Source organism: Equus quagga, unplaced genomic scaffold (genome assembly GCF_021613505.1).
Source record: "Equus quagga isolate Etosha38 unplaced genomic scaffold, UCLA_HA_Equagga_1.0 220_RagTag, whole genome shotgun sequence".
Taxonomy (NCBI): domain Eukaryota; kingdom Metazoa; phylum Chordata; class Mammalia; order Perissodactyla; family Equidae; genus Equus; species Equus quagga.
In genome coordinates, this window is record NW_025799647.1 from 2635743 (window position 1) to 2648698 (window position 12956).

A 12956-nucleotide genomic window follows, 5' to 3' on the forward strand; every position below is an offset into this window, starting at 1 on the left:
AAACAGTGGAACTCTATGGCACCTGGGCCAGCCAATGATCACAGGTCTTTCCCCCCACACCTGCTTCCCTTTTGGCCCTGAAACAAGCCCATGTTTTCCTCCCTCACTAATTTGATGACCAAGTTTGACGGTTTCAGTCCTGGCGTCTTGTACCCAGTTGTAAGGGCGCCTGTCCACCCCTCATCCATTCCACTCACCTCCAGCACAGAGCCCACAGGGGACTGGACTTAGGGTCACTGAAGCTGCCCCCCCGCTGCCTTGCCCTCAGCGGCCCCCTGGAAGGGCTGTGCATCTCAGAACTATGGTGATTTGGGTGCCTGGAGAGGGGAAGTAAATGGGGCAAAGAGGAAGGGCTGCGAGGCCTGGCTGCATGGAAGGAGAATCCCAATTTTCTAACAATGTGCTCCTCTGGACAAAAATTCCTAGAATCATTGTGTTGTGGCACCTTAGCTTCCTGGAACAACATGGGAGTTTTTGACAAAACCAAGGGCAATCATCCCCTCTGATTTTGTCTCCAGCCTTTTGGACTTTCATGGGTTCTCTTTGCCCCTTTCCACTGCTCACTCTGCTCTCTGCCACCCCAAGGAACAGCTCAGCAGGCTCTGAGAGCAGCAGGTGAGGTGCAACCTTGGAGGGGCACTGCCCGCCCTGACAAGTCACCTTGAGTTCTGCCCTTTGCCGGAACTCTGTGTTCCAGGCTCTTTTATCAACACTTCCGAGGGCTCTTGTACTTGAGTGTTGTTCCCCAAAATCCCCTTGTGAAACTGTCCACAGCTCTCCAAACTGTTTTCTCTTGTTTTCAGTAGTGCCCACTTTCTCTTCCTCTTTACTCCACTGTGCATTTTCCTTCCTGGGCTGTCCCCTCTTTGTGTCATGGTCCTCAGGATGGTTGTGTTTGTCACCAGGAGAAAGAGGCCAACGTCCAGAGAGCTGCTGGTTCTTCCTGACGCAGGCTTTCCCAGGGCTCTGATCGCAGGGCCAAGCAAGGAGGTACTGGAAGGGTCCGGGGCAAAGGGCTCAGGTTGGGGGAGGCCAGGGCAGGGATAGGGGTCTGTTGGGCCCAGCAGAGGGTGGGCGAGTCTGCCCTTGCTCAAAGTTTAAGCATGGCTCCTGTGATTATTAGAAATGGATTTGGGGAGTGGAGTTCTGGATATCCACCCAAGCCAATGCCTGCCTTTAATCTTAGCATCTGTCCCACCACAGTGTGAGCTGACCTCCCAGCTGACAACACTGTCTTGTATCCCTGTTCCCTGTCTTCATTCCCATCTCCTGGCCCCAGCCAGCACTTCCAGTTTCTCCCATTCATCTTGTGTGGACCAGGCGTGTTCTCCAGGCACAACCCCTTGGACACGGCCTGACCTTGCCTAGGTATGCTTCCCCTCCACCCACGCCTGCTCTTCCAGGTAGGGGAGATTCCAGAAATGGAATCCAGGCCTTGGGCTCACCCTATTCTCTCCCCATCCTCTCTTCTGTTCAGCAGCTAGCCCACTCTCTCACTCTGACAGCTACTCCTTTAATCTTGGTTCTGCTGATAGGGTTTGGGAGGGGTCCAGCTCTTCCAAGTCATCTGCTCGGGCTGGGGGGGGGGGGGCGGGGGGCAAGTGGTAACTGGGGTCTCTGATTTGTTATGGACTGTGAAACCATTCTTGACTGTCCCAAGATGAGACCAAGAGGCAAGGAGAGCAGGATTTTAAAATCAGCATCAAGGTTGGGGTCTGAACTGAGAGATGAATCCACTAGTTATGTCAGGCTGCTGCAGAAGAACACGTCTGAATGGGAAGCCCACTCCCCCAGATCCTGTGGGATGGAGGTGCCAGGGGCATGAGTGCAGGTCAGGTGGACAGACCTAAGTTCAGAGGGGCCTGAGTCGGGCAGAGGCAGTAGTGGTCTCCAGGCCACCGTCTCACCCTCCTTGACCCCTCCTTGCTCCACAGTGAGTTTCCCTGGAGTCTGGGTCTGTTCTCTCCCCAGCCCCTGAACCCCAGCCTGTTGAGGGTTCAGGATAAAATGAGGGTAGGAGAAGCTGTGCCAGGAAAGCTGGCCGTTCGTTACATTGCACCCTTCTTTTCAAGCCTGGCCTCAGAGGGCTGCTTCTGAGACAACTCCCCTTTCCTTAAACCCTCCTGGGCCACACGCAGCTGGAAGCTCGCGTTGACTCTCCTCCGCTGAGGTTTGTTCTCCCGCCATCTGTATGTGCGCTTGTTGTTTTCACGGGGTTGCTTGGCTGCCGGCTTAGGGCTCTGGGTGGAGGTGAAGTCCTGACCTGCTTGGCAAGGAAGGCTGCCTGGCCACTAGTGAGGGCAGGGGCAGCACGACCCTGCCTCAGCTACGAGGCGGTGCTCAAAGCAGGAGCCACTGACCAGGAAGCCCAGCTCCATGCCAGAAATGACTGCCACCCTTTCTTGAGCGTTTGCTGTGGTCTTAGTGTGCGTCTATCAGCTCATTCATCCTCACAGTAACCCTGGGAGCTGGTCTCTCTTATTATCCTCACTCCACCTATAAGGAAACTGAAGCACAGAGAGCTCAGGTGAAGGTGCCCTGGGTCCCGTAGGTGAGGGGTATCAGCCAGGACGCAAACCCAGGCAGTCAGGATCTACACCCCCTTCACACTTGTGATCATGGTCTGTTGTCGGGGGTGGCTCAGGAGGGGAGAACCTGGGTTAATTTTACGCAATTTCAGGTTTCCTTAGGTTCACGTGTCTGACAAATTTATCGAGCATCTTCTATAGACAAGGCACAAAGATGACTAACATTCACTCAACAAATGTTTTTAAGATGAAATTTTATTTTTATAAAAGTTATGCCTACTTATTAGAAAGAGATTTTAGACTATACAGAAAAATATAAAGAAGGAAATAAAAATCACTTATGAGGTCACCATGCAAGGATGATGGTGGCTAAATGTTTTGTATATTTACATGTATACATGCCTTTACAAAATCAAAATCATGTTAAATATTGAGTTTTGAATCCTGCTTTTTTGTCTTAACATTGTATTCAACAAACAGTCATCAAGGCTGTTAGTGCCGGCCTTCAGATGAATCATGGCAAAGCTGAGTGCTGTCGTCCGAGGTGAACTGGGTGCAGAGGTGAACAGGGCAGTGGACGGCTCTGGAGCTGGAGATGTTTAGGAAAGTCTTCACAGAGGAGATGGAACTTGAAGGAGGATGATGGCCTCACGGGCCATAGGCTGGGGGTGGAAGGGCACCCCAGGTAGCAAAAACAGCGATGTAAAGATTCAGAGGACAGGATCCGAGGCAGAGGTGGGTCATGGAGGGCTTTGCCAGCCATCCCTTGGGGGCTGAGCCTTCCTCTCAGTGTTAGATGTTAAAGATCCACTCGTGGGCTGTAAGTGGGGAGAAACGTCGGATTTTCATTTTAGGAAGACTGCTGTTTCCACACACTCCTTCAGAGTGTGATGAGTGAATTGGACAGGAGCACGGCAGGGCAGGGAAGCCAGCTGGGAGACTGCTGGAGTCATCCAGGTGAGAGATGATGAGGGCTTGAGCCAGAGCATCAGGAATGAGAGAGAGGAAGGAAGAGATGGATTTGAAAGATATTTAAGGGGTAGAAAGGGCAGGAGTTAACGGCTGACTTGGTGGTTTGCTTTGGCCAATAAGATATTAGCAGGCATGACTTAACCAGAGCCTTAAAAAGTGCTGGCACGGTTGGACTCGCTCCTTCTTGTGCCTCTGCCCCTGCCCTGAGAAGAACATGTTGAGCTAGTCCACTGGGCCCAGGTGGAGGAAGAGAGGCAAGTGGAGCAGAGCCACCCCAGCCAAGCACAGGACAGAGACCCCAGATGACTCACAGTCTCATGACTGATTCCAGCCAAGATCTGCCAACCCCCACACACATAAGCTGCAATAATAAATGAGAGTTGATTTAAGCCACTGAGTTTTGGGATGGTTTGTTATGTAGCAATTGCTAAGTGATAAAGAATGCCTTTGTTCTTGAATTGAATGCCTACTGTGTGCCAGGTACTACTCTAGGCACTGGGAATGCAGTGCTGAACCTGACAGACAAGGTCCTTTACTCTCAGGGAGCTCATGTTAGAGTGATAATGTGGCAGAGGAAGCTAGAATGATGCCAGGGACTCTGGCTGCTAACTGGGTGTGTGGTGGTACCATTGATCAGGACCGGGGTCATAGAATGGAAACAGGTTTTGGAGTAAAGATAATGAGTTTGATTTAGGAAAGGAGTATGCAGTGCGTGTGGGACATTTAGATGGAGGTGTTCAGGAAGGAGTGAGATACACAGGTGTAGAACACAGGAAAAAGGTCTGGCTGTGGAGAAAGTTGTCAACATATAAAACACAAGATCACGTACCAAAGAGAGACAGTAAGTGCTGTGGATATTCAGAGGAGGAAGAAGGATTTGTGGCTGGGAGGATGAAAAAGGTTTTGTTCTGAAGGTAACCTGTAAGCTGGGTTTGTACTTGTGGAGGTGAGAGGAGAAAAGCACACGAAATACAATGGATAGGATCTGCAAAGGCCTGGAGGTAAGACAGGGAGAGCTGGACTGTACGAATAAGGCTGCCAAAGTAGACCGGAGTGAGATCATGGAGAATCTTGAATGCCAGGCTGAGGATGCTGTAGTGTTTCATGAGGAAATGGGCAGCCATTGAATGTTTTTGAGCAGGGGAGTGACATTAGGTACGCATGTCTAGGAGATGGGCAGTAGTATGCAGTGGGATGAGTTTTGAAGCAGAAATCAAGAGATATGGATTCTAGTCTCAGCTCTTCCATTCACTGGCCCTGGGGTATGGGGCAAATGTCTTCTCTCTGAGTCTCAACTGCCTTTCTTAAAAAAACAGGGGTAAAACTATCTGCCCTTCACATGAATCTTAATTCTGTAAGAACCAATGACAAAACGTGAATGAAAGCGCTTGGAAGACCACAAAGCAATGCACAAGGGTGTGTATTATTGTGACTAGGCCTCCTTTAGCTGAAAGATGAGGCTGGGATTCCCAGACAGATGGGCAGACTGCAGATGTCACCTTGTTAACCTCTGTCCCCTCTCCCACCTCAGAGAGGGGATTGACAGAGATGTCAAACCTGATGTCCACTGGCAGCTGGCAGAGCTGGGATTCATATTCTCATGCCCTGCCTTGCCGTTCTTGATGCAACCCTGAACTCTCCCACCCCACCCTTTGCGTAAAAGACATGTGTCATTTAGAGAATGCCTGCTCAGGAGAGGCCTGTGCCACAGCTGCAGAACAGAGGACTGGAAAAGAGTCGCTGCCCTCAAGGAGCAGACAGGCTAGTTGGATCAAGAGGGCATGTGCATCAAAGTAGTAAATAGAGTGGCACTGGATAAAGGGCCAAATGAGTGGTCCACATAGTCGCTGGTGGAGGGCGAGGAGAAAACAGAGAGGCTGTGGGCCAGGCCAGTCTTGAGGGAAGCAGACTGGGGCCTTGAAGAAGGGTGGGGTTTAAAAGAGAGGAGGGGAAGGGAATAAGAAGTAGAAAGGAGGACTCTCTCCTGTCAGCCCACTGGTTTCCTCTCACCTCGAAACTAAACACCAAAACCCCGCTTAATGGAGCAGTTGAAGACAAATGTGACCACAACGAGCTAGCACTTCACACCCATTAGGATGCCCATCATCAAAAAACCAGAAAATAACAAGTACTGACAAGGATGTGGAGAAACTGGAACCCTTGTGCATTGCTGGTGGGAATGTAAAATGGTACATCCGTTGTGCGAAACAGCAAGGCCCTTCCTCAGAAAATAAAAATAGAATTACCATATGATCCAGCAGTTCCATTTCTGGGTGTACACACAAAAGAATTAAAAGCAGGGACTTGAACAGATATTTGTACACCCATGTGCACAGCAGCGTTATTCACAATAGCCAAAAGGTGGAAGCAACCCATTAATGGATGAATGGATAAACAAAATGTGATAATATCTAGATAGATAGATCACAATGGACTATTATTCAGCTTTTAAAAAGTGAAGGAGATTCTGGCACATGCTACAACACGGATGAACCTTGAAGACGTTATGCTCAGTGAAATGAGCCAGTCACAAAAGGACAAATACTGTATGATTCTACTTAATGAGGTGCCTAGAGTAGTAAAATTCACAGAGACAGAAAGTAGAATGGTGGTTGGGCTGGGGACGGGGTATGGAGTTTCCGTTTGGGATACTGAAAAAGTTCTGGAGATGGATAGTGGTAATGGTTGCACAAAAATGTGAATTACTTAATCGTATACAGTCATGCCTCACTTAATGACGGGGATATGTTCTGAGAAATGCATTGTTAGGTGATTTTGTTGTGTGAACATCATAGAGTGTACTTACACAAACCTAGGTGGCTTAGCCTGCTACACACCTAGGCTGTATGGTACTCATTTTATGGGACCATCATTGTATATGCAGTCCATCGTTGACCGAAATGTCCTTATGCAGTGCAAGACTGTACTTACGAATGGTTAAAGTAGTAACTTTTACATTATGTGTATGTTAGCACCACACACATAAAAGACAAATGTGATAAGTTACTTAGGAAGATCTCCTAAGAGAGAGAAAGATGAGTGAGGAGGAACTGTTTAAGAAGAAGTTGGGGAAGAGATGCGGCTCCCAGAGGATGGGCCTGGGGAGACATGAGCCCGTAGCCTAGAAATTGGGGTGATTGGTGGGCCAGGACAGCCACCTCTTCCACTGACCACAGATGGTCCCAGTGAGTTATTACAGGGAATGTAGTAGACGCCTCCTTCCGAGTAGCATTTGAGTGGAGTTGCTCAGAGGAAGCCAGTGGGGCTGTTTGTTTTCTTCCTTTCATTTCTCCTGCCCACCTGGCTAAGGTAAGGAATATGGAATAAAGTAATGAACATGGAATAGGGTCAAGAATATGACTGGTAACCAAAGGGAAGGGTAGAGGCAGGTTAGAAATCCCCTCAGCCGGGTCACATTAGAGACGGGCTGGGCGGTGGGAAGCCACAGGAGGCGAATCCCTCCCTCCCTCACCTATCTCCTTTGTGTCCCACTCCCCACTCCCCGCAGCCGGCCCCAGTCGGTGCCATGGCTTCAGCCGAGCCCCTGACGGCGCTGTCCCGCTGGTATCTGTACGCCATCCATGGCTACTTCTGCGAGGTGATGTTCACGGCAGCCTGGGAGTTCGTGGTGAACTTGAACTGGAAGTTCCCGGGGGTCACGAGCGTGTGGGCGCTCTTCATCTACGGCACCTCCATCCTTATCGTGGAGCGCATGTACTTGCGCCTGCGGGGCCGCTGCCCGCTGCTGGTGCGCTGCCTCATCTACACGCTCTGGACCTACCTGTGGGAGTTCACCACCGGCTACATCCTGCGTCAGTTCAACGCCTGCCCCTGGGACTACTCCCAGTTCGACTTTGACTTCATGGGCCTCATCACCCTGGAGTACGCCGTGCCCTGGTTCTGCGGGGCCCTCATCGTGGAGCAGTTCGTCATCCGCAACACCCTGCGCCTCCGCTTTGACAAGGATGCAGAGCCCGGGGAGCCCGGCGGCCCCTTGGCCCTGGCCAACGGCCACGTTAAGACTGACTGAGTGGGGGGCTAGTGGGTGGGGCCCGGGGGTCTCTCATGGACCGTGTGGACAAAGATACCAAGCTGGTGGGGTTGCCCTTTCTGTACAGCACAAGCCCAGCCCCAGCCCGGCCTCGGCCCGGTAGGGCGCTCTCATCCCCGCGCACCCTCCACTGTGGGCGGGCATTGGGGCGTGGCCAGGTGTGGGGGCGTGGTCGGGTGTTGGCGGTGAGGTGTCGAGGCAGCCGAGGGACTTTGGGAAAGGTCTGAGGATCTCAGCACAGCTCAGACGCTGGCGGCGGGAGGCCTGTGGCTAAGCAGCGACTGGACTACATGGGTGACTTTGGAAGCAGCAGGCCCTGTCCTGGCTAAGGGACTCAGAGAATGGGCAGAAGACGGGAGGCAAGGCTTGAGGGGGCTTTGGGCTGCTGCAGCGGCCACCTCGCTCCCTCCCACCTTGTTTAGTTGGGCTTTGGCTGGTTCCATTAGGCAATATTCAGGTGCTTGCTTGCAACCAATACCTCCCCAGGGGCCTGCTGAGCTGCAGCTGAGACTGGGCAGCCAGGAGGCTGCTTGGCAGTAGTGTTGGTCTACAAGGGCTGGGAGGCCTTCCCTTGGCTCCACTCCCTTCCCCCAGGGCCCCATGCTGCTCCCTTGGCCTTTTGGGGGCCCCCCTGGTGCTGGATTCCCACCAACCTTGGGCTTTTGGAGGTTTTAATCCCTGTGTGTTGGGTGGCGTTTCCCCCTTTTCTCTTTTATTTTCAAGGCTTTACCACTAGCGGCCCCTTTGTCCATGTCAATCACCCCACCCACCCCCACCCCCAGCTCCCTAGCCAACACAGCAGCTGCCGGATATAGAACCCTGAGACAGACCCCGCCTTCCTGCAGCCTTCCCTCCCTATTTCTGCTGGCCTGGTGACTGGGAACACCTCCTCACCCCTGGTCTGCTGGGTGGTGGCAATGCCCTGGTGCTCTTCTCCATGCTCCCTCCGGCAGTGGCCCAGCTGAAAATGAATGACACCCCCAACACGCAGTCAGGCCGAGATGGACCACACGGATCCGCAATGGGGACTTAGAGACAAATCAATTCCGGGTGGTAGTGGTGGTGGGAGGGGTCAAGACACCCGGCTGGTTTACTTTCAAGCCAGTCAGGGACAATCTAGCTTTCTAGGGGATGGAGGAGCAGGTATCCAGTGTTGGAGACCCATGGAGAATGAGGGAGGAGGAAAAAGAGGAGGCCTTTCAGCTTTGGGAGAGCCTTTGGAGCATCCTTAGTGCGAAGAACTCAGTTCTGGTTCTGCCATAGCCCCAGCCCTGCAGCCAAACCTCCTCAGGGCTTCCCCTTCCCCCACTCCTCCCGGCAAGGCAGACCCTTTGAGCTTGCTCCTTAAACAGTATTAACCCTGCCATGCTCATGGTCATTGTCATCTCGGTTGCTCTGCCTTCCCCCATGACAGGTCCATTGCTGGCAGTGGACAGGTGAAATTCTCACTCCAGCTCACTTCCAGCTCCAGCCCCCACTCCCGGAGAGGAGAGGTCCATCAGGATGGCAGCCTATCCCATGGTAGATGGGTTCTTCTTGACCACGCTAGGACTCTTAGGTAGAAATTAGCCTCTCTTTCTATAGGTCATTAAAAAGTGATAATCCCACACCTGTGGAGAGAATCTCCTCTTCTTGCTGTGCTGCAGCTCCACCTGGGTGGTGCAGACAGCGCCAGCCAAGGGTGTGTGTTTGCCGGGGCGGGGGGGGGGGGGGGGGTGGGGGACGGGCAGAAGTGATGTCCTGGATTGGGAGAAATGCTGGGAGACTGCCTTTGTGCAGTTGACCCTGTCCAGGACAGGAAGAAGGGTGTTCAAATCCAAGGATGAACTACCTTCTGCAGGGGCCCGCCCTACCTTTGATTTTACTGTGGCCCCAATTCCAAGGCTTTGGGGCTTCCAGGGCTTCAGGCTTCCAGTGGAGGGGTAGACTGCTTTCCAACTACAGGTGGAGGGGATTCCAGAGGGAGAATATTGTCTGGCTTCTCTGTTCCATCCAGGTCATTGTTTCCTTGGTCCTCTCCCCTAATTTCATTTTATCTCAGTCTCCCAGACCCTAACACTCCTTCAGGGTCCCCATGTGGGCCCCTAGACCACACTGCCCATCTTTGCTCTCCCCTTCCACGATAGAATCTGGTGGTCCCCTTGTTGATGTCTCGTAGCATAAGGCCTGCATAATTCTCATCCAGAGCAAGCCCTTGGATGGCCCACCACGTCTGGCCACTCCAGTTGTTGCCCCAAGGGCTTTTCCTGGCATCATCTTCTCTCTGGGTCCTATAAACTCCCAAGTGCAGGAGGTCTCAGAGTAAACCTACCTGCCTGACAATGGGTGGACATTGTGTTCCTGCTTCATCCAAGTGCCCTGTGGCTCCTATTATCCCTAGTAGGGCACAGTGCCCCCAAGAAAGGGAGGTGATGACCTGGGGCTTGACCACAGGATCTGCAGGCTCAGAGCTCATGAGGGGTAGCCCAGACTTCAACTCTTGCTGTTTTGGGTATCTTCAGGGCCCCAATCCCTTAGTGCCCAGGGACCCAAAGTTTGGAGTAATCCCAGCCCTGCCAAGCAGTGGGGGTGCTGGCGGGGAGGGGGTGCTGGCGGGGAAGGTCTGCTTGCTGTTTATAAACCTCTGGTGTCCTGGGCCTCTCTCCACTGGACATGGCAGCATCTCTGAATTACAGATCGCCATGTGCTGCCCTGCATGGTCGAACCGCTTCTGACGTCTGCTAGGTGTCCTGTCACGTGTGCCCTGTCCCCTCTGATGCCAGTGAGTCAGGATGGCCTACGTTTATTCACAGCAATAATACCTGGGGAGTGCCCATGGAGTCCTTTTGTCTGGTCCCTCCCTCTCTGCATGGGTCTCCTGGGGAGGCAGTGCTGAGTGGGTCAGTTCCTGAGAACCTGTGTTTCTGGAGCTCTGGGCTGTGCAGACGTCATGGCAGGGGATGCAGAAAGGAGAGGCCGGCCGCCTAAGGCAGGCAGAGTATCTTCCATCCTGAGGCCACCCCAGATCTGGAGGAGCTGCAGGTCCTGGCTTTGTAAAAGGGCCTTTGAAGTGGGTGGGCCTGTCTCCCACCTCTGGCAGCTCTTCAGAAGAACACACAGCTGATTTGTGCACCCACTGCCTGCTTTGTCTCCATCGGTCTCTTTGTCTCTTCCTTTTCACATTCGTGCACATGAAATATACTGGTGTTTGTGTGTCAGGACTGGCTCTGACCCATCTCTGTTTCTTCTATTTTGGAGCCCCTGTCCTAGGGGCTGCTGGAGGCCAGGCCCTTCACAGCCTGGCATAGCGCTGTCCTGAACCAAGAGGGCTGCTGGGTGGGGCCACCCTGTTGGGAGGGCAGGTGGCACTCCCAGCCACTCCTTTTCTGTTTTGTCTGACCTGGTAACCTGAATTCTCCACCCAGCCATCCACTCTCCACTGGTAGCAGAATGGATCCAGCCCTTACTTTGGTCCCACGCTGCCAGGCAGATGGGGAGGCCTGGGCAGTATCCAGGTTGGCTACAGGTTAGCCGCATTTGCTCATGAGATGAGCTCCTCTTGAACACGCCATGACCTGGGATGTCTCATGGGACATGAGGGGCCAAGTGAGGAGGCTGAGGGTACCCCAAAGGGCTATACAGCCAGAGCCCCTTATGCTTCATTACATTACAAGTCACGCTATGAAGAAGAGAGCTCTGCCCTCATCCCTGGCAGCTCTGCTTTCCCTGAGAAGTGCTTTTGGAGGCAGTAATCCCTCCCTACTTTGTGCTCCTCTGCTCTGTCTAGTGTCCCTTGTCCTTCTCTCCCCCCACCATGCCATGCCACTTTCCTACTTCTAGGGAGAGGATGGAGGGTTCAGAAGTTGTTCAGTCAGTTGAACTAAACACAAATGGCCTGGCCCCCCTGCCACAGCCACTGGTTTTCTGGAAGGAGTGGACAGTGTGCTTTATGAATCATCGGGAAGGCCCATTCCCTCTCTCACTCACTTGAAGGTGTTCATTTATTTGACTGAAGCTTTTCCCCTTATAAAAATGAGCAAACGTAAAGCCCCAGCAGTTGTTTACATGTTAGTATAAACAAATCTAAAAGGCTATTCCCTTAGAGCAGATTTTTGTAGAAAGAAAGAGGCAAGCATAATGAAACAGGGTCTACATTATGGAGCTTCAGAGAAAAGGCAAGAGGTAGGGCTCAGAACAAGGAATCTGAGGGGACCTAAGACTCTTCTTAACTGGCTGGCTCCTTCTATACTCTACTCAATGGCTGCTTTCCTTTCTTGATACTTTCCTTCCTCACCTCCTCTGTTCCACACTCGCCCAATCCAAAGGGACCTTCGAATGATGCTACATTGAGAGAAATGCCCCAAGAGAATTAATGCCAAGGACCTTGGCTGCATTGTCTGAAATCTGCCCAGTCTTTCCAAAAGCCTAACCCTTAATTAGTAACAGTGAACTAATGACCATCCCCTTGTCTTGCCTTCCCAGGGTGCCTATCTCAGAAGGGTGTGTTGTCCACACTGCCCCCTGGCATAACCAAGGGACAGCTGGTCTGCCTGTGTTTGGTGGGCAGGGAACCAGGTACAGGAAAAGGGGGCAACTCACTCATCACACCGCAGGTTACAGCAACCGGGCTGAATAATTTTAACCACAGCCGTGGCTCCTACCACACTGCCAGTGCCACAACTGCTCATAAAAGAGAAATTAATGTTTAGGAGGAGGAGAGCTGGGAGAGAGATGGGGTTCTAAGGAAGGAGCTGTGGGATGCTGTCTTAGCCAAGACTTAGAACAGTTGGCACAAGGATCCTTCCTCGTGGAGAGAGGGTTGTCAAATTTTGCTTCTGACAACAAGGGTTTAAGGTTGGCACCTTCTCTGCATCCCACATGTGACTTTATCTTTGAGCTGGGCCTCTTCCCTTTGATTCTATTTCCTTCTCTTGAGATTAAGCCTGAGCGTCCAGCTGTAGGTGCTCTCAGAGGATTTGAAGCTACCAGATGAGACTTTTCTCCTTCTGAACATTCAGATGGGCCTGAGAATTGACCTACTTAGTCCTTTGGTTTGTTATTGGACACCAACAGTAAGCCAGGGACCAGGCTAGTTCCTGGGTTGCTTACAGAGTGTTGGGGAAAAAGACGTTGCATGGACATTCACGCAGATGGTTATTCACTCCAAAGTTGATCAGCACTCCAGTAGAGGTAGCTGCCTCGTCTACAGGGGTAGGCGAGGGTTCCCCAGGAAAGAGACACAGTGCAGACCTGGAGGTCGAATACCAATGCGTTCTGAGGTGGGCTGGCTTCTCACTGTCTGGAAATGCAGACATTGATTGTGCCCTGGGAGGTACCTAGATGTATACAGTGCAGAACAAAGCTAGCACACAGTGGGTGCTTTAAGGAACTCTTGATGAAAGAAGTCTTATAGCACATCAGCCCCG

General features: G+C 52.2%; 1 protein-coding gene across 18 annotated transcripts in view; it reads left to right on the forward strand.

Annotated features, from left to right (window-relative positions):
- Positions 1–9158, forward strand: part of LOC124233737 (transmembrane protein 229B) — a 35045-nt gene extending 25887 nt beyond the window's left edge. For 8 of the 18 annotated variants that reach the window (XM_046650888.1, XM_046650891.1, XM_046650887.1 and 5 more), the window contains 3 exons: positions 906–990; positions 1204–1368; positions 7009–9158. In XM_046650888.1, the coding sequence (XP_046506844.1) occupies positions 7027–7530 (504 nt within the window). In that variant the 5' untranslated portion in view covers positions 906–990; positions 1204–1368; positions 7009–7026 and the 3' untranslated portion in view covers positions 7531–9158. Of the gene's footprint in view, positions 1–905; positions 991–1203; positions 1369–2072; positions 2171–7008 lie in introns of all 18 variants that reach the window. The other 10 variants (XM_046650896.1, XM_046650892.1, XM_046650897.1 and 7 more) reach the window with 5 other exon arrangements.
- The last annotated feature ends 3798 nt before the right edge of the window (positions 9159–12956 follow it).